The 27,839-nt window shown below is 39.7% G+C and overlaps 1 protein-coding gene across 1 annotated transcript; it reads right to left on the bottom strand.

Moving 5' to 3' along the window:
• On the bottom strand, positions 1 to 27,839 carry col5a2b (collagen, type V, alpha 2b). Its single transcript, XM_080053172.1, has 55 exons — positions 27,583 to 27,839; positions 17,648 to 17,866; positions 16,862 to 17,086; positions 16,440 to 16,456; positions 16,288 to 16,320; positions 16,154 to 16,186; positions 15,792 to 15,845; positions 15,327 to 15,419; positions 15,165 to 15,239; positions 15,002 to 15,046; positions 14,860 to 14,913; positions 14,703 to 14,756; positions 14,253 to 14,306; positions 13,869 to 13,922; positions 13,700 to 13,753; positions 13,155 to 13,199; positions 13,003 to 13,056; positions 12,861 to 12,905; positions 12,584 to 12,637; positions 11,262 to 11,360; positions 11,072 to 11,116; positions 10,858 to 10,956; positions 10,227 to 10,280; positions 10,037 to 10,144; positions 9,627 to 9,680; positions 9,421 to 9,519; positions 9,045 to 9,098; positions 8,833 to 8,931; positions 8,491 to 8,544; positions 8,326 to 8,379; positions 8,178 to 8,231; positions 7,973 to 8,026; positions 7,822 to 7,866; positions 7,592 to 7,690; positions 7,362 to 7,469; positions 7,210 to 7,263; positions 6,629 to 6,682; positions 6,400 to 6,453; positions 6,226 to 6,279; positions 6,015 to 6,122; positions 5,525 to 5,578; positions 5,270 to 5,323; positions 4,690 to 4,851; positions 4,487 to 4,594; positions 4,219 to 4,326; positions 3,927 to 3,980; positions 3,701 to 3,808; positions 3,511 to 3,564; positions 3,285 to 3,392; positions 3,014 to 3,067; positions 2,812 to 2,919; positions 2,258 to 2,615; positions 1,618 to 1,808; positions 1,255 to 1,497; positions 1 to 967 (listed from the first exon to the last, which is right to left on the bottom strand). The coding sequence occupies exons 1-55, from the start codon at positions 27,665 to 27,667 to the stop codon at positions 821 to 823; spliced, it is 4,761 nt and encodes a 1,586-aa protein (XP_079909298.1). The 5' UTR covers positions 27,668 to 27,839; the 3' UTR covers positions 1 to 820.

Below are 27,839 nucleotides of genomic sequence, written 5' to 3'. Positions count from 1 at the left end.
TGTCATTTTTTCCCCTTTTATTGGGCTTATTGAGAACTTTTCTGGCTTTTGTTTTGTGGGGAAGAGCACAGTCATTTCCAAAGAAAAGACATTTTTATTCCACATCCATAGTCAACAATAAACAAATAATTTGCAATTTACAGTCATATGTTGCATTTACAGAAGGTTTTTCTAAAAGGAGATACAAAGGTTTTCCGTTGAAAGAGTAAATGAGCTCCTTCACAGAACTTAATAATTTAGGTTCAAGCATGATTTTCCTTGTTTATTTCATTAAAGTTAAGAACTACAGTCCTCGCTATAACAACTCTTACCCTACGAGTCGTGCATTTACTGGAAAGAAAGCCGAATTAAATGGTTTGAATGCTTTTATTCCCTATATAAACCTTCAGTTCTTATACAATCCACAATACATCTCTTTATACGTTTTAATATTAGTGGCTGTTTTTTCCAGTTTATGCACATTTACAATCCATCTGAACCCCACTTTGTTTTCTATTTTATGTTAGCACTTTAAGACATTTACCTTTCCACCCACATCCATGTATAGTACTTAGATTTTTACATTTTAAAATTGGTAAATAAATTATGTCAGTGTCCTACCAGTCAGTCAGCTCTCATTGGCTGGCAGACGCAGCGAGCACACCTTACTTCAACAGCTTGTGAGAAATGCGGCCACGTGTGAAGAATGGCGGCAGTGAAACATCTTAACTTGTACGCTCTCACAGAGGAGTCCATATACTCTAATTTCTGGTGATGATGTTACTCCTTTCAAAAGGGCTTTTTTTCATGTCCATCTAGTATTTGTGAAATGATTGTGTCTTTATGAGAAGCACACCGGTCCGATGTCCAGGCCAAACTCCTTATCGGGCTTTCCAATGTCCATCGGAGCCAAGTCAACGATGGGCAGCCTGGCCGCAGTTTGAGTCCTGTACTCGATCACGGTCTTTCCCCACTCTCCGTTTGATTTCTGAGGGAAAACAATCAGGAAATCAGTAACAGAACTAGCGTGTTTTAAATCATGATATAAACCTGAAGAAAAGGTGTCATTTTTGGCCGCCAAAACAATGCAAGACAACAATATTGACATCAAGAGTGTTAATTATTGTCGGAGAAGAACGCTCTGACGTAATGGCGCTTCTAACACTATTTGTGAAGGTTGTCGGTTTATTCAGAATATGCTGATTAAAATGTAAACAGGAATATGGTCACCGTCTACCAATTGCCTATCGTCAAATCTAGAGAGTTATGACTTACGGAGCAGCCGTCTTCAATGACGGTGTATCGGAGGCGGGCGTGTCCTTGCGCTCTCAGCTCCTGGCCATTGGAGCCTCTGAGGACCAAAGCTTTCTTGAGGTTGGTTGTCTTCTCGTCTTTGTAAGCCACGCTGTTCCTGCAGTGGTAGGTGATGTTCTGGTGTGACTCCTTGGACAAAAGCTGCAGCAGTCTAAGCTGAACTGCCACCACGTTTGGCTGATCCTCTGCATTTCCATAACGGAACTGAAATTAAAATCAGGACATGATTACAGGTTGCAAGCTTAAACTCATATTTTTCTTAATAAACACATTATGTTTGGAATAAACCAAACCCAGCAAAGATTTCAAAGCTTAATTTCCTACTTTAGTTCCACTGTTCATGTCTGCTTCAAACCAGACAGGTTTGTTGGCAATGGGAGTGGATTTCGTCCACCAGGCTTTGCGGGGAATGTTGGTAGGATTGGCAGAGATGCAGGTTTCGCCATTTTCCATATTACAGAAGACCTTGATGGCATCTCTTGGGCTTCCTTGATTTGGATCAATCCAGTACTCACCTGTATCAAAAATAGGTTTTGGTACAATAATAACTCAAAGGTCACATATTCTCATTTTCAGGTTCAAAATTGTAATTTTGGTTTCTATTAGAACTCTGTTCATGGTGTAGTGTTCAAAGAACCCTTGAGATTTAACACGGGGCCATTTCTAAATCACCTATTTCAGTCCCTGTCTGAAACACTCCATTTTAGAGCCCCCCTTCCAAAAAGCCTAGTCTGCTGATCATCACTGAATCTTACTGCCGGTTTGAGTCTAACTGCCAGTTGGATTCCCTGGGTTTTTGGGGGTGTGGCTTATCACAGGTGTAGGTAGTGCTAAGTTAGTGGCTGCGTCATAAGGGTCGAGAAATCTGACTGGGGTTTTTGAACACAAGTTTTGAGAAAGCCAGTGGTGGATTAGTAACAATTATATCTACAAAAAGCAGACAAAAGAGAAACTGGACCCTCACCACTCATTTTCTGAGGGTAGCACAGCTTGATGTCCTGGCAGGTTTTGGCGGGGTTCAACTTGCTGCCGTCAGGACTGCGCATGTTTTGCAGATGTCCGCTGAGGGTCTTCAGTGAGGCGTGGACACCAGTGTCGGCGCGCAGGGCGGCCTGCACCTTATTGGGAAGGGCTTCGTCTCCGTTGAACTCGGCAGCTGGGATAGGATCTGAGGGCACATCTTCCTCCACTAACTCCCCACCTTCTGGCGCATCGCCGTTCCCGTTATAATCGTACGAGGCACCAAAGAGGTCTTCCATACCTCTGGTGGGAGGTCCTGGGGGGCCGGGAGGGCCGGGCGGTCCAGCGTCACCGTGTGGACCCTGAGGAGAAAATAAAATTAACATTTATTTTAACAAATGTATTAATTAATTAATTAATTAATTAATTAATTAATTAATTAATTAATTAATTAATTAATTAATTAATTCAATCATTAATCATCATTGAGGGCAAGCTCTCATTTGCAATGACGTCGGGAAAATACATATACACAAGTTTAACAAAAGTTTGTGTCACCTGTGCCCCGAGCTCCCCGAGGGAACCTCTGCTTCCAGGAGCGCCCATTGGACCAGGATGACCCAGGTTTCCTTCCTTTCCTTGGGGACCAGAGACTCCTGGAGGACCCTACGTGGTGAAACAATAAGAGATAATACACTATCGTTGTATGTCTTCTATGCACCTTTGGCCAAAAGCTTCATAAAATGTATGATACACTTACCCTTTGCCCAGGTGGTCCAACAATACCTACGGATCCTGGTTCACCTGTTGCACCCTGAAACAATGTTGAAATAATACCATTTAGAAGTTTAAACACAGTTTTTAACAGTAGACATTTTTGTATTTCAAGTATCTAAATTAGATCTGCCCGTTCATTACAGAGAGACTATTTTGCTTTTGACATTTACAGTTTCAGTTCATCGGCGGTTCAGACAGATGATTCCAATCATTGACTTTCGGGGGGCAGCTTATATTATAAAAATCTTGCTTACAGTTGTTCCTGGCAAACCGTGGAGTCCAGTGAAACCTCTGTGTCCTTTCTGACCCCTTTCTCCTTGGTCCCCAGCGGCTCCTTTCTCTCCCTGAGATCCTGCAGGGCCCTAGAATTGGAAAAAGGGTGTACATTTAACACACCTTATTCGAAAAACACAATGATTGACACTAAAAACAACCACCAAATTATTTTAAACTGTTGTTTTATTGTCATTTCATATTTACCACTTTGCCCCGTACTCCGTTTGGTCCTTCTGGTCCAGGGGCTCCTTTGCCACCCTAAAATCCAGGGCAAAACAGGCAAAGACACATGACAAACCAGACGTTGCCATTACATTAGGATTGACAGAGGTATTAATAAGTGATTGACACGTTGTGTATTACATTTAAGTAAATTGTCGTTTGTGAAACTCACGTTATCGCCTCTTGGTCCTGGACCGCCCGTGAGTCCCACGGGACCCTCAGTTCCTGGAGACCCTGCAACACCTGCCAGACCCTCTTGACCGGGATTACCCCTTTCTCCCTGGATACACACCATGTACACACCAGTGGTTAGTGTTCAAAGCTATTTACACGGTACATTTAGCACATCCAGTCCGCCACCTTAAAATAAGAAACACACAACATTAATTTAAACTTACCCTTTGTCCTAAGAGACCGTCTTTACCCGGAGCCCCCTCTGCTCCAGCGACACCCTGGGCAAACAGATAGTGACATAGAAAATGTACCATTGTGAGATCAGAAGTCGGGAGAATAGAATTCTAAATTTGTGACATAAAAAGCTGAATCGTCTGCAAAGAAACATAGGTATTTTAGGCATTACAGAAGAAGTGGTTTATTTGGAGCAATTACATCTGTTACAAACATGTTAACAAAGTGCTGAGTAGATTTCTTTCTTAATTTGTTTTCATTCAAAACAAAGAAGGGACAAACCTCAGGCCCGGCTTCTCCTCTTGGCCCGGTGGCTCCTGGTAAACCGACTCCACCAGCGGGTCCCACTCCGCCCTGAACTCCGGGAGCTCCGTCTTTTCCTGGTTGACCCTTTGAAATTAATTAAGAAATTAAAAAAAATTGTAATTTTAAGTATAAGTCGCTGCCAGCACCAACATTGCAAAGCAACAACTGAGCTAGGGAGACGTAGAATGACATTTTGAGGCTGAAAAACAAACATTGAGAGAAGAATGTGTATATATAGACATACAGCAGACCCTGGCAGTCCATGTGGGCCAGCCTCTCCTCTCAGTCCAGGTGTACCGACGACTCCACGCTGTCCTGAGGTGCCGGCGGGTCCTGGAGGCCCATCAGGACCCTGGAAAAGAAATACAGCAGCAGACAAGAAAATCAAACATCTCAGGATTTATTTGCTTTGAATTCTGCTGTGAACTTCTCCTCCTTGCATCTTACCTTTGGGCCGTCTTCTCCAGAGTCTGCCTTCTCTCCGGGGGTTCCAGGTGTGCCGGCTGCTCCGCTCTCTCCTCTGCGCCCGACAGCTCCGTTCTCTCCTCTAATCCCAGGAGGGCCCTGCTTTCCTGGCTCACCTAAAGGCCCGTCTTTACCGGTAGCACCCTGAAATACATACGAGATCTCAAGCATATGAACTCAAAAAAAAAAGATTTGTTTTTCGTTTTTTCAATAATCAACTTCACTTTTCAAAATCAATCTTAACACTGTTCTGAAGGTCTTGACAGAAGTATTTGTTCATGTGTTGTTAATTGTCTGCCATATGATACATTTTATACATTGGATTTATAAAACAAAAAAGGCTGTACACAAAAGCTATTCTCTAAAAGCTTTGGACACTAAAATGTTGTAAAAATGAACTAAAGATGTTGACGCTTTATCCAACATCTACATATACAGTAAGTATGCACAGTTAGTTAGATAATTGAAAATGTGCATATTCCATCAAACACATAAAAATGCTACCTTATTCACTTGCAGTATGTCACCTTAAATAACATTAATGCTTAACCAAATTACTCACAAGAGCGCCATGTGGTCCAATTCCTCCAGGCAACCCAGGAAAACCAGGAGAGCCCTGTGGGAATAAAACACTTCTAGTAAAATGGTCTTCAAATGATTATTATGATAATCACACTTGCATGTTAAAGAAATCTAAAATATGACTGTAAACAAACAAACAAACTTTAGTTGTCAAAAAAGAAATTGACACTCAATTGTAAAGTTATATACCCCAATAGGCTTTAAACAAGATGTCATAATATGAAAAAGAACCCACCGATTGACCCTGTGTTCCTCTGGCACCTTTCAATCCAGTCACACCAACAGGTCCCTAGAAATACACACACACGCACGCACGCACGCACACACACACACACACACGCACGCACGCACGCACACACGCACGCACGCACGCGCACACACACACACACACACACACACACACGAGTGGCACTGTTAATTTAATTTTCGTGTACTAGCGTTAATAAAAAGCATCTTGCATCCATATATTAACATTATGTCTACAGTATATAAGTATAGCTGCTACGGTTTGACTTAAACTAATACAAACTTTGGTCAAAAATGAACCTTAATTAAAATCTGGTGCCAAAATTAGCACTGATGAGTAGACGAGATGATCTTGAATATCTTTATCTCTATGTGTTCCATATAAACAGTCTTTTTCCTTTACGAAGCCTCTAACCAAAATGCATTTGGATTATTCATCTGCTACTGGATTAAAACATCATGTTGTTTTGCTTGTGTACCTGTCCTCCTGATTTCCCAGCCTGCCCCTGTGGTCCCTGTGCTCCTCCTTCTCCCTTCAGACCAGGTTCACCTGTTTCACCTTTGACCCCAGGCTGACCCTCAGAACCCTGGGAATAGAAAGATGAAATAAGTTAGATTTTCGTCAATTTTTTGGGTGTATTTTTCGGTTTAACTGCCATGATTAAACTGTTTTTTTAAGTGTCCACTCACAGAAGTTCCAGGGAAGCCGGCAGCACCAATTGGACCGGCTGCTCCATTAGGGCCCTGATGATATCACCACAAATAAGGTCAAACACTCAACTGAGAGGATGTGGAAGTACAGGCATTCATAGAGAAATACATGTACACTAATTTCAAATGTGTAAATTTAAAGCTTCTACTTACAACAATTCCTCTTGTGCCTCTGCGTCCTGTAGGTCCAGGTGGCCCGGTTTCACCCTGATAAACAGGAGGAGCAATTAAATAAGTCAAATTCATTCATCCTGTCCTGTTGTTTTGCACCATTTTTCTGTCAGATTTTCTCATAAATGTATTTCTTATTGTTGGATTACTACATGAACATGACCAATCACATTTTGCAGGTTTAAAATACAGTCCATGCTTGTGAGCTCACCTTCTCTCCATTGGGTCCACCGGGGCCAACAGGTCCAACAGAACCAGCAAGTCCCTTTAAATAAAATTAAAGAAATATGGAATATCATATTAGACAAAAGGAAACTAGTTATTTAAAGGCAAGGTTTGTAATATCGTAGTATTTAGCGGCATCAAATTCTAGACTGGTCTCAACCACTTACTTTGAGATGATTTACAGACAAGAAGCTAATAACTAAAGATTGCATCCTCCACCACTGCCTCCACAATATAAAGTGATGAGTTGAAGTTTTAATTTGTTACTTCTTCTTAGTCTTCCAACAAGTGCATTTCCCCAGGACGCCCACTTTATATAAAAACGTGTAATGCCGTTAAGTTTGTCCATTCTGTGCTACTGTAGAAACATGGTGGTCTCAGCGCCCCGCTCCTACGTACATACAGTATAAAAGGCTCATTCTGTTCTGAAATATACCAAAACATTATTCACACTGTACCTTTAAAGATTCAATCTAAGTGCCATTGTTAAATATTCCGCAACAAGCTTCTGGCTTCCTCTCCTGAGAAACCTTCGGTGTTAATTGACCATCATATGGGACAACTCACCCGAGCACCGTCAGCTCCTGCTTTACCCTCTAGTCCTTTGTCTCCGATGGAGCCCTGTTTTAAAAGACATTGTTCTGATCAGTTTCAGATATCTTGCTTTAACGAAGATAGCTGTTTCTTTGCAGATCATTTAACTATATTCTTTAACTCACTGCATCTCCTTTGGGGCCTGATATTCCTGGAATGCCTCTCTCCCCTGGCATCCCCTGGAGTCCTGGACTTCCTGGCTCTCCGACAGCACCTCCTGGACCAGGGTTGCCCTAAAAAGGTACGGGAAAAAAGTACCACAGGTGCACAGCAAGGGTTATTGGAAAGAAGAGTTCACGTGCAACTTAAACTTTTATATAGGGCTCTTTAGTGTTTGGCTTTGGTGTGACAGTACCTTTAGCCCATCCAATCCTGGTCCACCTAGACTACCCTTGGGTCCCCCGAGTCCATTGGGCCCAACTTCACCTCTCTCTCCTGGTGAGCCCCTCTCTCCCTGCAAGGACAACCATGAGAGACTAAAAGGTGACTGATTGAAACACTTGAAAACATGTGGCCATTATAAACCAAATACATTCTTTAACCTTAATCAGAAAAAAGTCATGAATAGACAGAAATGTAACGTACCCTTGCACCTGTACCTCCGACAGCCCCAACCTCTCCAGCAAGACCCTGGAAAAACAAATGATGCGTTTTGTCATGTGATACTTTTCAGTATTCTGATAATTTTCTAGAAAAGTCTTAGATGTACAATTTTTTTTGTGATATGTTGTTTTACCTCGTGACCTGGTTTTCCGGACTCTCCAGGTGGGCCTGAAGTTCCAGGCAAACCCTAACAAACACCAAGCCAATTTTTATTCAATGCTTTTAAGACTAATTGAAAAAGAATATTCACATATTCCGTTAGTACCAATGAATGACTATAGAATATGGTAACTTGTGTTCAAACATATATTTTGGTAGTATTATGGGATGCAGTTCACCTGGAAGCCATTCACTCCCTGTGGTCCCTGCTCTCCTCTCTTTCCTGCGGTACCCTAGAGAAAAATAAGAATATAGTAATGAGAAATGAGCTATACATAATGTTGTGAAACCATTGATGATGAGATCTCAATAGATTTGGATGCTTACAGCTGGACCTGCTGGACCAGCGGCGCCTTCCTCTCCGTCTTTTCCATTCACCCCCTAGAAGACAGACACGGAATCTATCAGTTGATTTGTGTTGATTGTCAAATATTGATATGTGATTTATTATTAAGAATAAATTATGTTGGATCAATGGTGAAATGTACTTGCCCTGTGACCTGCAGACCCGGGGCTGCCAGCCTCTCCAATCTTTCCAGCATCCCCCTAACAAACAAAAGATGTTATCAACTGTTGTGTAGCTATCTTTTCACTACCAATTATTGAATATTTTTTGAAGCCAGAAACCATACATTATTGTCCTGACAAATGTGCATCAAACATAGGGAACTACATACAGTAGCCTATATATTTTATTTTAACTATTTTAACTTATTTTAAATCAGGCAACTAAGAAACACAGTAGATTACTTCTTCCACTTTTGCAAACCTCTCAATGTATCTGTTTGCATATATTAAAGTTTAACTTATAGATACAACAAGAGTCAAACTTACAGCAAAGCCTTTAGGACCTGGCAGGCCCATGTGTCCAGCCGGTCCTCTGCCTCCAGCAGAACCAGCTGGGCCTTGTTTGCCATCGTCTCCTATTGAGCCCTGCAAAGACCAAAACATATAAACGTTAATCCATGCAATCTAGCATACACACTGTACTATAATCTTTTGATTGAGTTGTTTTGTTAAGAAGTGGAAATAAGGGTTTTGCGTACCATTGGTCCTTGCTTTCCCTCTGATCCCTGGGCACCAATAAGTCCTGTCAGCCCCTGTGAAATAAGAGACAAAATAAGACAGAAGGTTGTAGGTTACAGGTTAACTGGAGAAGCAATGCGGAAAGTATGTGCTAGTAATGTACCTTAAGCCGTTTTATACCATACCATATGGGTTTTTTAAGTCAGGCAGAAAGTTACTCCTTCAAAGTAAATAAGGTGAATAAATATTAAAGTGCCTGATAAATGTTCTGATTAACATGAGATTATAAAAAATAAAAATAAATAAAGTGACTAGTAAACCCTGTGCAACTCCGCAGTTATGTTTGATGGACTTCGAAAGCACAGGCAACAACAGTGGAAGTAGATTATTTTTTACCCGGGCTCCTGTTAAACCGGACTCTCCATTACGTCCGGGGTCTCCATCTTCTCCTTTGGCACCGCCCGGGCCCTGCAGTCCCCTCTCACCCTGCGCTCCCTGTTCACACACACAGCAACCAATGTGCTCAAGTACAGTCCAGAGTAATCAGAATAAACCTTTATTGAATTCTGTCATCATTATACTGTATTGTGATGTGAACTCACCTTCTGGCCTGGTAAACCATCAGAACCCGGGAAACCTCTATTTCCTGGAGCTCCCTAAAACAAATGAACAATTTCAGTCTCTATGCTGTTCCCAAGATAAGAGTTTTGAGATTCCAATATACAGTATGTCCCCCTTAACCCTGAGATCATAAATCTCACTTAAGGCGAGACAATGCAGGTGAATAGTATTTAAAGAAATGTTAATAAGATAACAATGGTTGAAGATCATGGTTGAATAGGAGAAATGTACTCCAACTGACAAGGTTTAGTCAAATAAACAGCTAAATATACAGTACATGTTGGACCTTTTATTTACACTAGCATGAAATAAACCAATGTTTTTGCCTGCACTGTCTCGCCTCAAAAGGATTCTAAGGTTATTAATGAATGTGAAGTAAAAGTTGACTCACTGTCTCTCCTGTAGATCCTGGAGGCCCAATGTCTCCGGCGTCTCCTCGGGGTCCACGCTTCCCGTCCTCTCCCATTGGGCCCAATGGACCCGGAAGACCATGGTCACCCTAACACACCACAATCAGCCAATCAATCTCAATTAACCAAATAACATGATGTATTTCAATTAAAGGATGTTTTATTTCTTACTCTTTCTCCTTTTAATCCAGCTTCTCCTTTGAATCCATTCACTCCAAGCTCGCCCTTTAAAATAAGATGGAAGTCAAAACATTAAAGGTCACCTATTGTGCACAATGCACTTTTTCATGTTCTTTCAACATTATAATAGATCCCAGGTGTGTCAAGAGACTCACAAAGTATGAGAAAAAACAACCCTCTCTCTTTTTCTCCACCTCATCCTTTCTGAAAACCAATGTTCAGAGACCCCAGTCAGATGTATATCCCCTTATGAGGTCATAAGGGGAGAAGCCATGCACACAATTCTCAACATCATTTAGCACTACCTCCACCTGTGATAAGCCACAGCCCCAGATACCCAGCAGTTAGATTCAGGGCCAAACAGAGCAGACTAGTCTTTTTGGAAGGAGGGGCTTAAAGAGGCTCTAAAATGGAGCGGAACAGAGACTGAAAAGACGAGATTCAGCAATTTGGACAATAAACCATAAACACGTTTACTAATAGAAACCCAAATCACAATGTTGAACCGGAAAATTATCATAATATGTTACCTTTGAAAGATTAGACTACTTCACAAATATATGTCATAATTTAGCTTGTCAGTTATTAACTTAATGAAATTAGATGTAATTAGAGCTCGTACCAATTGGCCTTTTGGTCCTAGTGATCCTGTTGTTCCCTGAGGGCCGGGGGGTCCCTGTGGTCCCAACATCCCTGCTGGACCCTGGACACCTGTGTTACCCTGCGCAGGAAAAGAAGCATTTATACATTTAAGAAAAACATTAACAGGTTAAAAGAAATAAAACGCTAGTTTACATCAATCGCTCAATGTCCATAACTTGTGTAGCTCTACTTACTGTTGAGCCGCGTGCACCTGGACCTCCGTCAGTTCCAGCCGCACCCTTTTTAAAAACAAAATATGAACCAATAAGTCAAATATTTTGAATACACAGCTATTATGCAGTCCCAACACAATGTGCTCACTTTCCCAGTTCAAAGGTCACTTTCTATGCAAAAATGCCTTTACAAGACAGAAGGGTAGCACACCTGCTTTCCTGTGGGTCCAGTTAATCCTGCATGGCCTGCGTCCCCTCTGGGTCCCTGTTGTCCAGCACTTCCTCTGACCCCGGTCGGTCCTGCTTCCCCCTTCACCACATGGCAGATTCAGGTCAAATACAAAAACTCATTCAAAAATGTTGAAGGAATTTAAAAGTGCATTCTTGTGCTTTAAGTTTTGGTGTTAACCAGTGTCAAAGTATTAGTCAGTGTGTGTGTGTTATTACTCCTCAAATGTACTGCTAGATAATTATCTTTTGGTCGAGTTAAGTCAAGTCAATCAAATATCATCAATGTCTCTTTTACTTACAATTCAATATTTTACAGTCAGCTCAATTAAATATTATACAGTAAGCTAAATAAGATGCTTATTTTTGGAATTTATCGGGTAAAGATATATACGACTTCTGAGGTAAGTTGAATAAAGTGAAGGAGGTACAGGTTGTTCCCAGTAGATGTTAATGGAGTGCATTAACTGGAAGTAGTGAAAAAGTGTATTCTAATTACTGTTATGCTAGCTCATTTTGTTTGTGATGATAACGTGTGGCTAATGTGACAGCCGAAGACACCATTAACAGGCTAAATAAAATACACATGAATTCCCGAGCTATTTCCCGGTTCAGTTAATGAAAGTATTAAATTAGACTAGCAGGCTTAACTAGCTAGCGTTACCGTCCTAAACTACCGTGTTGTTTTTCCCCTTGGCTGCAAAGACAATAGTGAAGTGTGTCCCAGGGTTTCTTTCAGAAAACGGCGTTCTAGGCTACTAGGTGTGCAGTGTATCATGATTCATGCCCCATTACAAATGTCAGTCAGCAAAATGTTAACTTAAAATGTAAAAGTAAATGTACTTGTTAAGCAGAATGGCTCATTTGTATTGCTATACTAAGATTACCAACGAACATAGGTCATGTAGACTAGTGCATGTAAATATAATATAGGCCTACATGTATTTGTAAATACAGTAAGTAAATGTGTTTATAATTTTTTTTTTAATGCTACAGCAACAACACAATTTCCCTTCAGGGATAAATAAAGTATCTATCTATCTATCTATCTATCTATCTATCTATCTATCTATCTATCTATCTATCTATCTATCTATCTATCTATCTATCTATCTATCTATCTATCTATCTATCTATCTATCTATCTATCTATCTATCTATCTATCTATCTATCTATCTATCCATCCATCCATCCATCCATCCATCCATCCATCCATCCATCCATCCATCCATCCATCCATCCATCCATCCATCCATCCATCCATCCATCCATCCATCCATCCATCCATCCATCCATCTACTCACCTTCATTCCCGGACCACCGGGAAAACCTGGCTCTCCCGCGATTCCTATTGGCCCCTGGAGTGACAGGAAATAATTTGTTACATTTTCAAGAAAATATTTTTTTGTAAAACGTTTAAATTCAGAATCTGTGTATAATCTGGTAAAAAAAAACACAATGAACTCTTGGACTAGTATACATCTCGGCCCATTTCTAGCTGCTCCTTATGTTGTTGGCATTATCTAATTGTCCAGTATTGCATTAAAGCACATTTGTCTTGTAGATGTTTATACGCCTTACCAGAGGACCTGGCTTGCCAACGTGACCGTCTGCTCCGCGTTTTCCCTACAATAGGTAAAGAAAGAAAAAATAACAATCCAGCAACACAATTTGATATATTTGATTTTTAAAAACAAATTACGATTTTTATGTTTGTTCTTACCACAGGGCCAGTGGGTCCGGCTCTGCCTCGTTCTCCCTGCATGCCCGCCGGTCCCTGAAACAGAAGAATGGTTCAGTATCAGTTTGAATGATTCCTCATTGCCAGCTAAAGTATTCTGCTGTATATATTTTTTAATCGAATGAGCTGCCTACCTCAGGGCCTGGGGCACCCATTCCACCCGAAGTACCAGATTTACCCTGAAAAACACAAAGACCGGTTACATTATCTTACTATCATTCATGTAAAAGCAGGATTTTACTGTTGGAGGTTGTTGAGGTGGCGCTCATTTTGAACTTTTTTGTATAAGACTAATGATGTCATCTATTGATGCTTTTCTCCATCAATCAACCAATAAATAGTTTGCTCTGTTTGAGCCCAATTGAGAAAGTGAAACAATTTTAATTAATTTGTTCAGCAATGAAGATGGTTTTGCAGCCCAAACAATGGCACATGTTGACCATATTGTATATTCTGATAGCTCTCTTCAAAATCACTTTTTATCAAAATCAGTGAATCATGATCCAATACTGTCCGTACTTTTCCACTGTGTGAGCTGAATAAAATGATCCAGTGTCAATCAATACCCAGCCTAGGCTCTGTAAACAGGTAAGCATTCTCCAGAATCGTCCTGATGTATTAATTATAAAAAAAACCTGTTCACCTTAAAAACCCGCAAGATAAGACGACGCATTCATACCTTGGTTCCGACTGCTCCAGACTCGCCTCTCGACCCAAGTGGACCAGCGTGTCCCTGTTGGAGAAATTCACAAATTAAGTCAGTTTGTTGAACGGAAACATGAATAATAAAGTGAGAACTTGTTGTGGCATTGTGTGTCGTTTGATTTCTAGGTGTCAGTGGGACTGACCTTGTGACCTTTCAGTCCTGAGTGGCCTGGAAGTCCTGGGAATCCTCTTGCACCCTGCATTGGAATAAACAAATAAAATCCATACGAGTGTTTAGTTTTTATGCTATTTTTTCATGTTTGCCTGTAATTTCCACCTGACGCAATACATTTATTTTTTCAAGTCTAGTTTAGTGTGGAGGTTTCAGCTGCAGTATCAAATGAGATGTCACTGTCAACATGTGTTTCTGGTAACATATACTATATTAATTGTGATGTCAGAGTATATGGCAAATTAAGTGTGCAAAAATATGTGCATGTCCTCTCTGTGTTTTATGGGCTTGAATGTGCTTGATTACAATAAATAATTTTTAATTAATTCATATTTGATATGAATGCTGGCATTACCACAGATCCAGGGAATCCGGGTCCTCCTGTAGCTCCGGCAGGTCCAGCTTCTCCCTGAGCAGGAAAAAAATGACGTAATATATTTCTTCAAAAGATCATTACTGATAAAACTCAAAATTAAATATGGAATGAGGAATCAAGACATAATAACATGAAGCGAAAAATATTCACTCTTATAGTTCAGTGCAGTTATTAGTGGAGCTTAGAGGTTGTCTATTTACGGTAAAAATAAGGTTGTTGCAAAGAAACATAATTTGTGTTTTGTTAATTTTTTGCTTATGAGTAATTGATAAATGCTACTTTTCGAGCAATGGTGCCATAGTCATAATCAAATGTATACACTTTTAGAATTCCCAATCACATTATATTACAAACCTGAAAGATTGCAAGAAAAAAAGCAGTTAAAGTATATTATGCATCTTTTGGGGGATACATGGATGTTTAACTCACATCAGCTCCAGTTTTTCCCACAGGCCCATCTGGTCCTCTGTGACCTGGCTCACCCTGTCAACACACATAAGTAACCATCAAAATAGAATACACTTTCCCCTCAAAACTTAGTAAAGTTTAATCTAAAATCACAGATTTTTGGAGAAGATGTTGCTACCATTGTTCCTGGATCTCCGGCCTCTCCTGGAATCCCCTGACCACCACTTGGACCCTGAACAGAGAAAAAGAAAAATTATGTTAAAGTCACTTAAATATTTAAAAAAAAGTATTTAAATATTTTCCTGGAAGCCAAAACTTACAGGTTGTCCAGGCGTCCCTGGAGGTCCCCTGGGTCCTGCTTCCCCCTGAAATAGCAACGTTTCATACACAGGGGTTTAAATTCCATATCCTAACTTTGCATGTACTTTATGCAAAATATATTATTGTACTATTTCCTCCCCTACAGAACTGTGCACAGCTTACCCTTGTTCCTGAAACCATCCCAGCAAAACCGGACTTCTCACCAAAACCGGCAGCCATCTGTGACACCAGGTTTCCCTGAAATTATTTTAAATGTACATTTAGCAAAGAAAAGTCCAAAACCATTGTAGGGACTTGGTTTTATTTTTTTTGTCAAATGCTCACCCCGGGGAGTGTGGGTTGGCCTGGTGGTCCTGCCACTCCTGGATTTCCTGGAATTCCGGGCTCTCCGTCAAATCCGGGAGGCCCCTCAAATCCCTGTTGATAAAATATGATTGATAAAAATTCATCCGGTCATAATTTAGTGACTGATAAGAGATGGGATTATCCTAATGCTCCCATGTCTCAACTTTTTTTAGATTAATATGGCACTGAATGGTACGGTTTATTAACGTCATATTTGGTTTTGTTGATGAAATATTGTCAAAGCTAAAGGTGGTGGACCAATATTAGAGTGTGTGACTTTCATTTGGCCAGGCAGTGTACATGTTACATGCCATGCAATGAGCAGCTTGGGTGGGGGGCATCGTTGGCTGCTACCATTAGCATATTAGCTTTAGAGGATTTACAGGGTCAAAGGTTAACACCACAAACCACAATGTGTCAGTCGGTAAAGACTAATGGACCTACCTTTCTGCCTTTGAAACCTCTTGGTCCAGTGGGTCCCTGAGCTCCTGGAGGACCCTGAACCACAAACATATAAAGATCAATATTTTATGCATGTAGTATAGCTACATTTCCATTTATTTGGCCTTCCTCTCGAGCAGGCCTGTAACCAACACTGGCCTGGGCTCAACCTCCAACCAACATGCATTATGACACTTTACTTCCCTCTAGTGTTACAATTAGTGCATAGACATTATAATAAGGGAATTCAATGTAAAAGCCTTCTGTCAGCTAACCTTAACTCTCCATTATACTATACATCATCATGTATATTATACTTCATTCACAATGTCACAAAAACAATAGAAAGAGCAGGTCAAACCCACCGAGGGTCCGGTAGGTCCAGGATGCCCCACAACCTGAAAGCAAAAATAAAATAAAATTATACTGTAAAGTCCATAAACTGAATTTTTTGTGTATTAATATCTCTTTTTAATGCTCACACAATGAGATGACTTACATATGGGATATCACCTGGTTCACCTTTCTGTCCCTGTAAAGTAAAAATGTAAAATGTTAACATGTTGTTTACATTTAAATTTAAAATTACAAATACTTGACAAATTTGTTTAAAATTAATATGCATCCATGTCAGAACGAATCACAACTTACCTTGAAGGCCATAATTTCTTTGGAAAAACATGAAAAGAGAAAGTTAATAATAATATAATAATATGTTTTCAATTAAGAACTTAATCTGCATCTGTGGTATACCTTCCAATCTAAACAATTTATGTAATTTAGTATTTTTAATGGGTCACAATTATTGCATTCATCTTTTAGAATGAAAAATATTATACACTCACATATTAACCTCTATGAATAAATCGACAAATGTCAATCGTAAAGGTTGACACCCCCAGACAATCTCTACACTGGCACAGGAGCTCAAGAAACGCCCATGCACAAAATGTTTCAGCTGTTGATTATACTGCTAAGAAAAAGACCTGGACGTAGGCAACAGCATAAGGAATAAACTACAATAATAAGTCAATCCTAAACTTTTTTTAATCTAACAGGTTGTTCCCTCTCACCCATGGCCTTGCTTGCACTGGCAAAAGTGTCACACACGGGGCAGCACTCTCCCTCCAGGGTGACCACCTTCTCACAGTTGTTCACCAGTTCACACTGCACCTCGTCGCAGATTGCCACGCCGTTGTCGCAGACGCACACGCGACATGGCTCTGGCTTCCATATCTCATTGTGTTGGTGCACCTTCTCCTCCACAGTGCAGCTCTCTCCTTTGTTCTCATCTGCAGCTGCAATAAAAGGAAAAAGATACAGAAGTATATTTTTGAAAAGGAGAGAACACCAGAAGGGTAATGTAAATATAATTATTCTAATTCTGTAATTAAAGATGGAGTAAGTGATTCGAGAGAACGCTTGTTGTCAAAATGTAATCCCTTTTTGTCAAAATCAGTGAATATCTCCCACGATCTGCTACCTGTCTGTACTGTAAAACCTGGTGTTAATACACAGCCTATGCTCTGTAAACTGGTATGTAAACAAAGGGTATGTAAACAAATCTATTAACATGCCAGTTTACTGGCTGTGTATTACACTGGATCTATTTCTAGTGCACAAACATGACAGACCGGTAGTGGACCATGAGGAGACATTCACTGATTTTGACAAATAGTAATTTGACAACCAGCGTTCTGCACAATCGCTCCACCTTTATGTACAAGTTTGAGGCACTTGTACTTCACTTGGCTATTTAGGTGTCTCTACTCTCAAGTATGGTTTTCAGCTACTCTTTACACCACTGGTAGAACACATACTAAGCCCTCAACAATGTGACAGATGATCTCAACATTCACCTATAGAGGTATCTGCAGTGGGAGTAGATGCTGAGGCTGCAGTCAAGCACACAGGGCAGCACTCGCCCTCCGGGGTCACAGTTTTCTCACAGGCGCCGAGGTCCTCGCAAACCACCTCTTCGCACACGGCTTTCCCCATATCGCACACGCAGATCCGACAGGCCGTCGGGTTCCACATGTCGTTGTTGGCATAGACAATTCCATTTTCTGTGCAGGTATCTTTGGGAAATAGGAAAAAATAGAGGAATTAAATTAGTATTGAGGGATTGTTTTGGATTTATTTTTTACTTGAAATCTGGCAAAATATTAAAAACTCATTGGAAAAGTTCAACATTTGACACCTTTTTCACTGTTTGGGCATGAGTTATAAGAAGATGTGTAACACACAGACATCTATCTTCTGGCAGAGGCTAGCTGTTCCCCCTGTTTCAAGTCATTATGCTAAGCTAAGATTTCTTCACAAGTAGCATACAGATGTTGTGAGTGGTACTGATCTCGGCATCTAACTCTTGGAGAAAAAGAGGTGTGGCAGATTGACCAAAATGTTGAACCTTTTGAATTTTCTCTTAAATAGATTGAAACAACTTTAAATCTTACAGCATACTCTAACATGCTTACATTTCATGCAAGCAATTATTCAAAATGGTGAAAGTAGTTTTAAAGACCCTATGTGTAGATTTTCCAAATTATTCCGATAGCACACGTTTTTGTTTGTAGAAAGAATATATATTTTGTACGACCGCTTACAAATTTAGAAACAAATATACCGCACATGGGGCCTTTAAACAGATATTCAAGCCTTAACTGGTGTTGCACCTCACAATAAATGCAAAAAAACAAGACAACAACCATAGTCAAAAATGCAAATAAACACAACATTGAACATGACAAATGAGGTAGCCATTTCCCAGAGGAATACACGTTATTTGGTAAATAAATAACTTTCTCAACTTCCCTTTTTGTGGCATTAAAAGTGGTAGCAGCTCCACCAGTGTCCATTATTTCAATATATACCCATACTGAAAGGGCTGTTAGTTTGTTCTTTTCCTAAATTGAAGATGGAATTGCTACCAATAATTTTTTATGCCCCAAAAAACATTGATTGAGAAGTGATCTTATGTGGCAAAAAGTCAATGTATTCCTTTATACAGTCAAAAGGGAAACTCCAAACACAATAGTGTAGAAATTAAAAGGAACATTCAAAAAGTCATCAAACAAACACTGCAAGAGAATGACCAGGTTGCAACCATATAGTTTGGTCGACAAAAGTTGCGAGTCACATTCCGGATTTTACCAGTTTTTGTGTGCAGTGCCGCATACGAGCACACGGGGCAGCATTCGCCCTCAGGGATTTCTGTTGTACTGCAGTCACCTACATCCTCCTCACACACCACGTCCTCACAAAACACCGTCCCAAAGTCACACACACAAACTCGACATGGCTCTGGGTTCCATATCTCATTGTTAGAGTGGACTTTGCCATCCTCTGTGCACACTGTAAAATAATTCCAAAAATGTAGAAAAATTCACAATTTCAAGGCATCTGTCTCCACTAGTTTTTTTTGTTTTGTTTTTTTAAGAAAAGTTTTAAGGAAACCTGCTTACATTTGAGTCAACTATTAATCTGTTTTTGAGATAACTTTTCATTCATATGTAATGAAACATTACATTTTAATACGTATAACAGCTTGTACAAATCATGAGTTGAACAAACTATGAAATTGACAATAACAGTTGTGCCAACTAATCATCCGCCATACAGATAACAAACAAAACACAGTCTGTCAAAATGTTGATTCAAACCTTAAACAGTGTTAGAAAAACAAAAAAATAATAAGCTCAGCTGTCACAACATTTACTTTTTGTCTTAGTTTGTAAAATGCAAAACGTGAAGTTACTTTCGGCTACATATGAATGAGTTATCTCAACAAAGATAATAAATTGGATCAAATGTGGGCAGTTTCACTTAAAACTAAAGCGTTCTAGATGGACTTAAAAATCCAGTGAAGACAGTTGCCTTAAAAGTGTGAGTTTTCCTAACTTTTTCAATGTTATAGTACAGGAATATTTATGAAAAAGAACAGCACTGACAACAGTATATCCTTGTTTGCTTCTCAGAAATGTAATCACTTCATCTATGATGGAACTCCTTGGGTAAAATCTACTGAAATATGTGATAATGGTCCTTCAGAAAAGTGGGGATTGAACAGAGCGAGTTGGAGATGTGGAGAAATTTGAAAGATACAGATCATTTTTACAACATATTACATATTTTCCCATAGAATAATATAGGCTCTTTTATTTATTTATTTATTCAGCCAAAACGGAGCCAACCACAGAATAGGGTCATTGCTTCTTTCATCCTTGCGGCCAATCCCCGTGAATGTTGGAAAGATCTTCGGAAAACATGCAAAAAGATAATATATATAAAGTCTAGTTACAACAATAGCTATTCAGCTCAGTTATGGCCTAAACTTGTACTCTCCAGTGGAGCTAACCCAGACTTCTCCGCAGAAGTTTCAAACCAACAGAAAACAATCAGGATTCTTCTGAGCCTTTAATGGCTCAAAAACCTTTTTAACACGCTGAGGGGAAAAGTGGTGTCCTCTGCCTGGATTCAAGGAGCCTGTGGTGAGGAAAAACACACCAAAAGTAACATTTCAATCTCAGAAGTCTTGACAGTCTATGGTGGCCATGAGTCAACTGGTAGTTTCATGATTACAACACCCACTGTTTCCATATACAGAGGTGTTTCCTGCTTCAACACAGTTTGTTATGAACAAAAGTGTTTTTTTTTTGTAATTACTCAGAATTCCTCATTGGGGCAACAGAAGTAACACACAATGGTTTTAACTACTTTCCTTCTTCTTGCTGCCCTTCGGTCTGCTTTGGTAACAGAAAGAGTCTACTAGATCATACCAGATGTTTAATCTTGCAACATAAGCAACATTAGATCCAGTGTAAAATAACTTTATGCATGCATGCATAAAACCCCCATGCCTACTGCAGAGCCTGTCACAGTACAATTGCAAAAACCCATAAAGATGTGTTCCATCAACTGCAAGAACACACAGACTCTGGGTTCCATATCTGACTGTTGGAGCAGACATTTCTGTTCTCTGCACAGCTGAGTGTGTGAGTGGTACACGATCCCCTCTTTAAAGCACTCCAAAAGGTCATAAACATGAGAAGAGTAAAGAAACAAATTAAATGACACAGTCACCATCCGTTGACATGAGTTGGAAAGGCTGAATCAATAACACTAACACAACCTAAGAGAGGCCTTTTATAGTTGTGTTTGATCTTAAAAATAACACTTTGATATGAGACACGGCATTTTAAAAACACAAACAGTTTACATAAATATTACATACATCTAAAAATTACACCTAAATACTTCAATAACCAGGTGATGCAGCTGTACTTTCCACCTTTGGACACTAGGCTGCGCCCATCACCAAGCAATGCAATAAGTATCAGTTTGTCTTCAGTGCATGAAATGATTTATCCTTAATGATAAACACAGAAGAGAAAAATACACAAAATAGTTCACCTAAATTAAAAAGCTCAGCTCATGATTTGAAAATGATTTTTTCTGCAAAGTTACTGTGGACTAGATGTAGTGGAGTGAAGAGTTTTCTGTGACACTCCTAAAAAACTTCTAAAGACATGAAATTAAAAAGGCATAAATCACACTGAAGGCCCAATAAACTCAGACGCTGCTTATCATGAAGGGAAATTCCACATATTCTACACATTGGAGTAAGTTTTATAATGTAGTCTGTTGCTTTGGAGGGTGAAAATAACTGCTATGATGCAATCGGAGCTGCAGAAAATATATTTAAAAAGAAAGCCTGTGTTAAGCCTGTGTAAGTAATGCAGCAATGCATAGGCTAAAATGAAGGGCTGGAACTACAGATTATTATAATAATTAATCAATAAAATGTTGATGCAAATTCAAAGTATTTAAAGAAAAATCAGCAACAGTTCAAAGGAAGCACACATTCAAAGATAATAAACCAGCAAATATTCACACTAAAAAAGTCAAAATTAGCTACTTTTCAAACTCATACAAATGCAAGGAGCTCCATTATTTTTTTAAGATTGAAGGACAACATTGCAAATTAACAACCCACAGGTTTGTTAAAGTGCTTTATATGTAGGTTCACCAAATTTTTTCTGTAAATATGCTTCCCCCGCATTTCCAGATACCAGGCTGCACTTTTCAACCACGAAGGGACTCGTACACTCAATCTTCTTATCCGAAAGTCAGACGCCTTTGCCATTAGGCCACATGGTCATAAATGCTGTACCCTTTTCTCAAGATTTTTGAGGGAGAGACATAGCTTCAATTGTACTGCACTGGAGCTTCATTTAAGAAGTCCATGATTTGATAAAAATATACTAAACTAACGATGGAGGTTGAGCCCTTGGCCTTGGCTTTATTAGGACCACACCCTAACCATCAGAGCTAACCGGCCTGTTTATAAAGTAGTTGTTAATATAAAACTAAAAATCAAGAATGATAGAAAAATACTGAGGGTTAAGTCTGATAGCTACAGTACATTTGTATGGAATAGTTGAAAATGTGTTTCTGAACAGAAACACATGCATCCTTGTGACAATTAGATGTCAGACACTTTCAGGGCAAATTGCCACTGAGCAAGGCACTTTAATAAGACAGCAAGTGACTAGACGGAGGTTGAGCTTGTCAGCTCTTGGCTCTAAATGTGTCTATAAATGCATCTGAACGCCAACTATGTAATCATCACTTTCTCTGTGGCTCCAACCAGAACAAGACTAGACCTATAGTTTCATGTGAGCACATCACAACATCCATCCACATGTCATTTCATCAAGAGGAGTGCTTGAAAATGAAAGGAAAAGGTACCTATGGCATCCTATAATTTAGTTTGATCTGTACATTAAAGCAATTATATTAAGGAAAAAATGATTTATTATGAAAAGTAAGATTTTGACACTCGATACATTTTGTGACACTAATTATAGCAGGTTCTACATACTAATTAGGATAAAAGCAAATGGGAAAATCTACCAGCAGTGTGATAAACGTTAATTTAGCTTAAGAAAAACCTGGATCTCTGCAATGTATTGAAAAAAAAGCAGCATTTTTTCAATTTACTGCAGTTTATTAACATAATCTTTATATCTAAATTGTAAGAATTATTTGCTAATTTCCTGCGTGAAAAAGTGAGGTTTAAAGGCATCCAAAAATGAAGAATAGACGTTTGTTTAGTTTGCAGTGTAAGATGACTAGGTTCTATTTAGTCCAAATGTCTTTAAAAAAAAGAAGAAGAAATGCATCAGGAATAAATGCAGAACTAAAAAGAAAACGTGAAAAGGGCCAAATATGGCCACCTGCTACGATCCTTGCAAGCATATTTTAATCCAGCCAGTTTAACATTCCCTAAACACTAATTATGTGGTGGAGCCTCTCCCCGCGAGAGAGGGCACTTTTCAAAAGCTGGAGTTATTTCAGTGGTAACCACAGGGGCTGGATTATATGTTGGGCCTCGGCTAGAACTTGTGGCTTGGCTTTTTTTGAGGCGCCACACCCGGAGGAAACCATCCTCCTACAAGAACCTGCTTCACCCTGGGGAGCAGCTGGCAGACTACACCATGCACATGAATGAAGTTATGTAGAGAAATCAATGTGCTGGGGCTTTTATTCTGCAGGTTATTTGGTTTAAATTAGTATGAGACTATTGAAGAGTAATTAATTTATATAGGCTATATAGAAAATAATTATATTGTCAGTCATGTAATTCTCATTGCAGCCATTCTACATCGCTGTAAGGCACTTTGAATGGCCTTGTGTTTGAATTGTGCTATATAAATAAACTCGCCTTGCCTAGGCAACAGAAGTCTTGAGAGTTTTTCCAGCATCTCTTGGTTTCTCTTCCTTTCTACCGCTGCCATGTTTATGGAATATTGAACCTTTTATTCTATTTTTTTTCAACTGAAAAATAAAATTTTTATACCTACATTTTGCAGGATGTTCAGAAACGTTCAAACCTATAATCTCCTACAGTCAAAAACTATATATATTTGTCTGCATTTGAACGTGATTACAGACCTTCAGAGTGCAGTTATCATGACTATGTGCTCTTTTTTTAAAAAGTGGAAACTGTTCGTGGAGCTCTCTGACCTTGGTGTTTGCAGACGCCTCAACCCCCTCAACTCAGGTTTATTATCGAACTATATTCAGCCCACATTAAACTGTACTGTAGGCCAATGGTTCTCAACCTGGGGAATGAGTCTCCTATTTTTTTTATTGTGTCAGAAGAAAAGCTACAATTATAGATTATTTTGAACTGTTTATTGTAAAATATTTGATACTTTCACCTTGTAATAGGCCTCAGTCTTTCAAATGGAACTATTCAAGAGGGAACACACATTCATTCACAAATACTTGTATTAGAGCAAAGGTGAACATTTTCAAAATAATGGTACAGTATGGAGTATACTTGGCTTTTTTACGAGCAGACTTGGTAGAAATGAAATATAATATTAATTCATAAGTATTTCAACTAGTGTATAATCATTTGAAAATTAAAGTTGTTGCTTTTTTTATGTGAGGTTTTTATATCTGTAGCTCCTAGAATGGAAGGAGTACAGACATTGCAAGCTAGAACTTTCACCGCTATAGATTATGGCAAAATGCTCCTATATTACCTACTGCACTTTTGAGAGGGTTACAACTAAAAAGGCAGACATTAATTCCCCAATTAATAGCCCATTTTATTGATATATTGAGTCAAAAACAATAATTTGGCATGAAACATATGTGCAGAGAGATACAAACAAACTTCATACTGCTGATGTTGGTTCCTCCCATAAAGTCTGGGCTCTCACTGTAATTTTTTCCCTCACTCAAACAAAGAAATTCAAGCCAAGAATAGCAAACTAAAATCCAAAATGGCCATGCAGTCGGCGTTTTAACAAGCTGACAACATAAATCACAGTGCACGGTCCCTCCACAACAACAGCTGGATTCAGCTCAAAACAACATTGGATTTCTGAGTTCCTGAAGATGTATAACGTACATATAGCATTAATTTCCAGCATGGCTATAAAACCTTCTAATGCAAGATCTCGCCACAATTCATTAATCTCTCTGCATCAATCATCCTCATGCATGCTGCTTATTGGTGGCCAACCTGGGGATAGGGACCCCTACAAGTGGCCGTAAGATCACTCTCAGGAAGAAAAAATGCATATGCGCACACTTTGTCAGACTTCCTTATAACCTTTGCTTTTTGTATCGTGAACTTGGTGGCATGAAGGGAGGCTGCATTTAATGGGGTAACAAGGCAAAATGACAAACAATTATTTTGCCAGGTGGTTTTTACTCGCTCAAGCTTCACATTTGTTTCCCCTCCGCATATCAGTATAGCCTTCTTCCAATATCTGTGGGGAGGAGCCTGGCCCAATCTATTAGTGGAAGGCAGCCCCTGATTGGTTCTTGTAGTCGTTGACGTCAACATGGATCGACGACTAAACTCGGGAGCTATGGCTTGTCTCAGGAGGCTAGATTGACAACTACATGAACCAATTAGAAGCTGCCTTCCACTATAAGGGACACACATTAGGTCGGAACGCTATCTGATGACCGGGCTCCTCCCCACAGAGATTGGAGAGAGTCCTGACTAATCTCATTCATTCATTCATTCATCGGTATGGGGCACAGCATTCTAATAATAACAAAACAAAACAATGGTGCATGGCATGGGCGAAAACAAAAACACTACTTAAACAATGGTAGGAAATTTTTTTAGAAAGGCTCCTGTTTTACCAATAAGTTTTGGCTTATCTGACCTCAAAAGCAAAATCAGTTTAGATGGAAAATTACAACAATATTTCGGCAGGTACTTTTTTCTATGATACATTACATTTATATTCTTACACACAAACAGGACATGATATTCATCACCAAAACAATTATCATCACAGAGGTAGTAATGAAACAGCCACTGTCTCTGCCAGAGAGAAACAAAGTACCATGGCTTTCAATCAGTTTTCTGACTTTGTGCATATCAGTTTTGTTACATGTAGGGTAAAGAACCCTACAGCAAGAATTGTAAGGCAAGTTAAGGGAAGACCACAAGGGCACAGTTGACTCCTACCAGGTTAACCTGGTAGGAGTCAACCAATGTTAACCCTTTAATAAGATGACTGATTTATCTGTCCTACGCCTTACTGCATTGAAAGGTCACCGATCTACTCCCAGAAACAGCCATTGTCTGCACACTTCCCAACCTATAACTATTGGTGGGGCATCTGTGAGCACTCCACAGTGCTGCTCCAGTGGAGGTGAACTCTTTTCTTCATCCAGCATGCATTCTGTCATTCTGGGTGTGTCTTGTCTGCCTCTATAGCTGGCTCAAAGTCTGACCAAAATTAGTGGCCTGCTTTTGTCCGTCCCCATATGCGAGGCCACATCATTATAGCCGTGGCGCTCCAAACCCCGTCATTCAGACTCGACCTCGAACTGAAATAGCCACTCGGCCGGGCCCCGCGCAGCACGCTTTTTAGTTTTGCACTGAAGCCTGTAGAAGAGGGAGGTGTATTTTTGAACCCAGGATCACATCCACTCATTGGACATTTTGTTTTAGAAAAAAGCCACATCTCCATCTTTTAAGACATTGTCGTCATTTGGAGATAATCTCAATCTCAATCTGTAATGATTCCCTCACAAGAGATTTTATATCAAGAATGCACTCTTAATCATCCCATTGTGGCTTCTCAAACAGGAAAACTTTGTTTCATTAATGGTGGAGTCAGCGATTCTGAAGAATGCTTGTTGTCAAAAATCATTGAATATCTCCTCACGATCTGCTACCTGTCCGTACTGTGTGTGCACTGAAAATAAATCCAGTTTTTATACACAGCCTAGGCTCTGTAAACTGGTATGTAAACAAAGAGGGCCACAATAGCTAGCCGCATACTAGTTTACAGAGCCTAGTCTGTGTATTAACACTGGATTTCTTTTAGCTCACACACAGTACGTAGGCCTACAGGTAGCAGAGCTTGACGAGATATTCCCTGATTTTAACAAAAAAATTGACAAGAAGCATTCTCCAGAATCGCTCACTCCACCTTTAAGAAAAAATAAGCTATTAAGGTCTAGGTGGTGGGTGTGATTTTAACCTTCATTTACCCATAACCACAAGGCCAGCCAGCCATTGTGGTCTTGAAAGCTGGGAGGTAGGCAGAACAGCCCATAGTTTAACTTAGAAACTTTACACAGAGGAAGCAGGAAATCCACAAGAGAAACATCCCAAAATACTACCTAGATTTAGCAAAAGACAAACACAGGTCAAGGAAATTGTGGGAAAAAAGAGAAAGAACTGAAAAAAAACATGTTACTTTCACAAAATATGCAATGTTTTTTGTTCAATAGTTAATCATCCAGAGGCAACATTGTCGCCTAATGTCAACCATTAAAGGTGGAATCAGCGATGCTGTGGAATGCTTGTTGTCAAATCACTTTTTGCCAAAATAAGTGAATATTTCCCCACGGTCTGCTACCTGTCCATCTGGTGTGTACGCTGAAACAAAATCCGATGTTAATACACAGCCTAGGCTCTGTAAACTGGCATGTTGTCAGGTACGGTGGCCTCCCTTTGTTTACATTTAGAGAGTATGTTTTATATTACCACCATGTATTTAAATAAATACAAATTTTCAGAGCACAGACAGCACTGATTTTGACAGAAAGTGATTGTGACAACAAGCGGAATTGCTGACTACACCTTTAAACAAATATACAGCATATCCAGCATGTTTAGCTTTGCAAATGAAAATTTATGAGAAAAATAAACCATTTTTATCGTGTTTTACTTTTTCTTGCACAAACCTGTCGGTGGCATTAACCAATCAGAGGAGGAACTTCCACATCAGTTGTCACTCACCTTTCTTGGTGTCTTCTTGGCAGGTGACAGCGATCACCTGAGCCAATGTGGCGATGAGGCAGAGGGTAATCCTAGTGGGGCCCATGTCTGGATGCCAGACAAGCAGCGAGAGAGAGACAGACAGACAGACAGATCAACCCTTGAGCTACTGCATCCAGCCCTGAAGAAGAAAAATCCCAAATATCCCTGAGTGGAACAAGGCTCCCTGGATGAGTGATACTGCAACAAAAACTCGAAACGAGGCTCCCTCTTTACCC

This window comes from Ammodytes marinus (genome assembly GCF_949987685.1).
Source record: "Ammodytes marinus genome assembly, chromosome: 24".
NCBI classification, from domain to species: domain Eukaryota; kingdom Metazoa; phylum Chordata; class Actinopteri; order Uranoscopiformes; family Ammodytidae; genus Ammodytes; species Ammodytes marinus.
The sequence above is the reverse complement of the archived record's forward strand: the minus strand, read 5'-3'. Positions and strand labels throughout refer to the sequence as shown.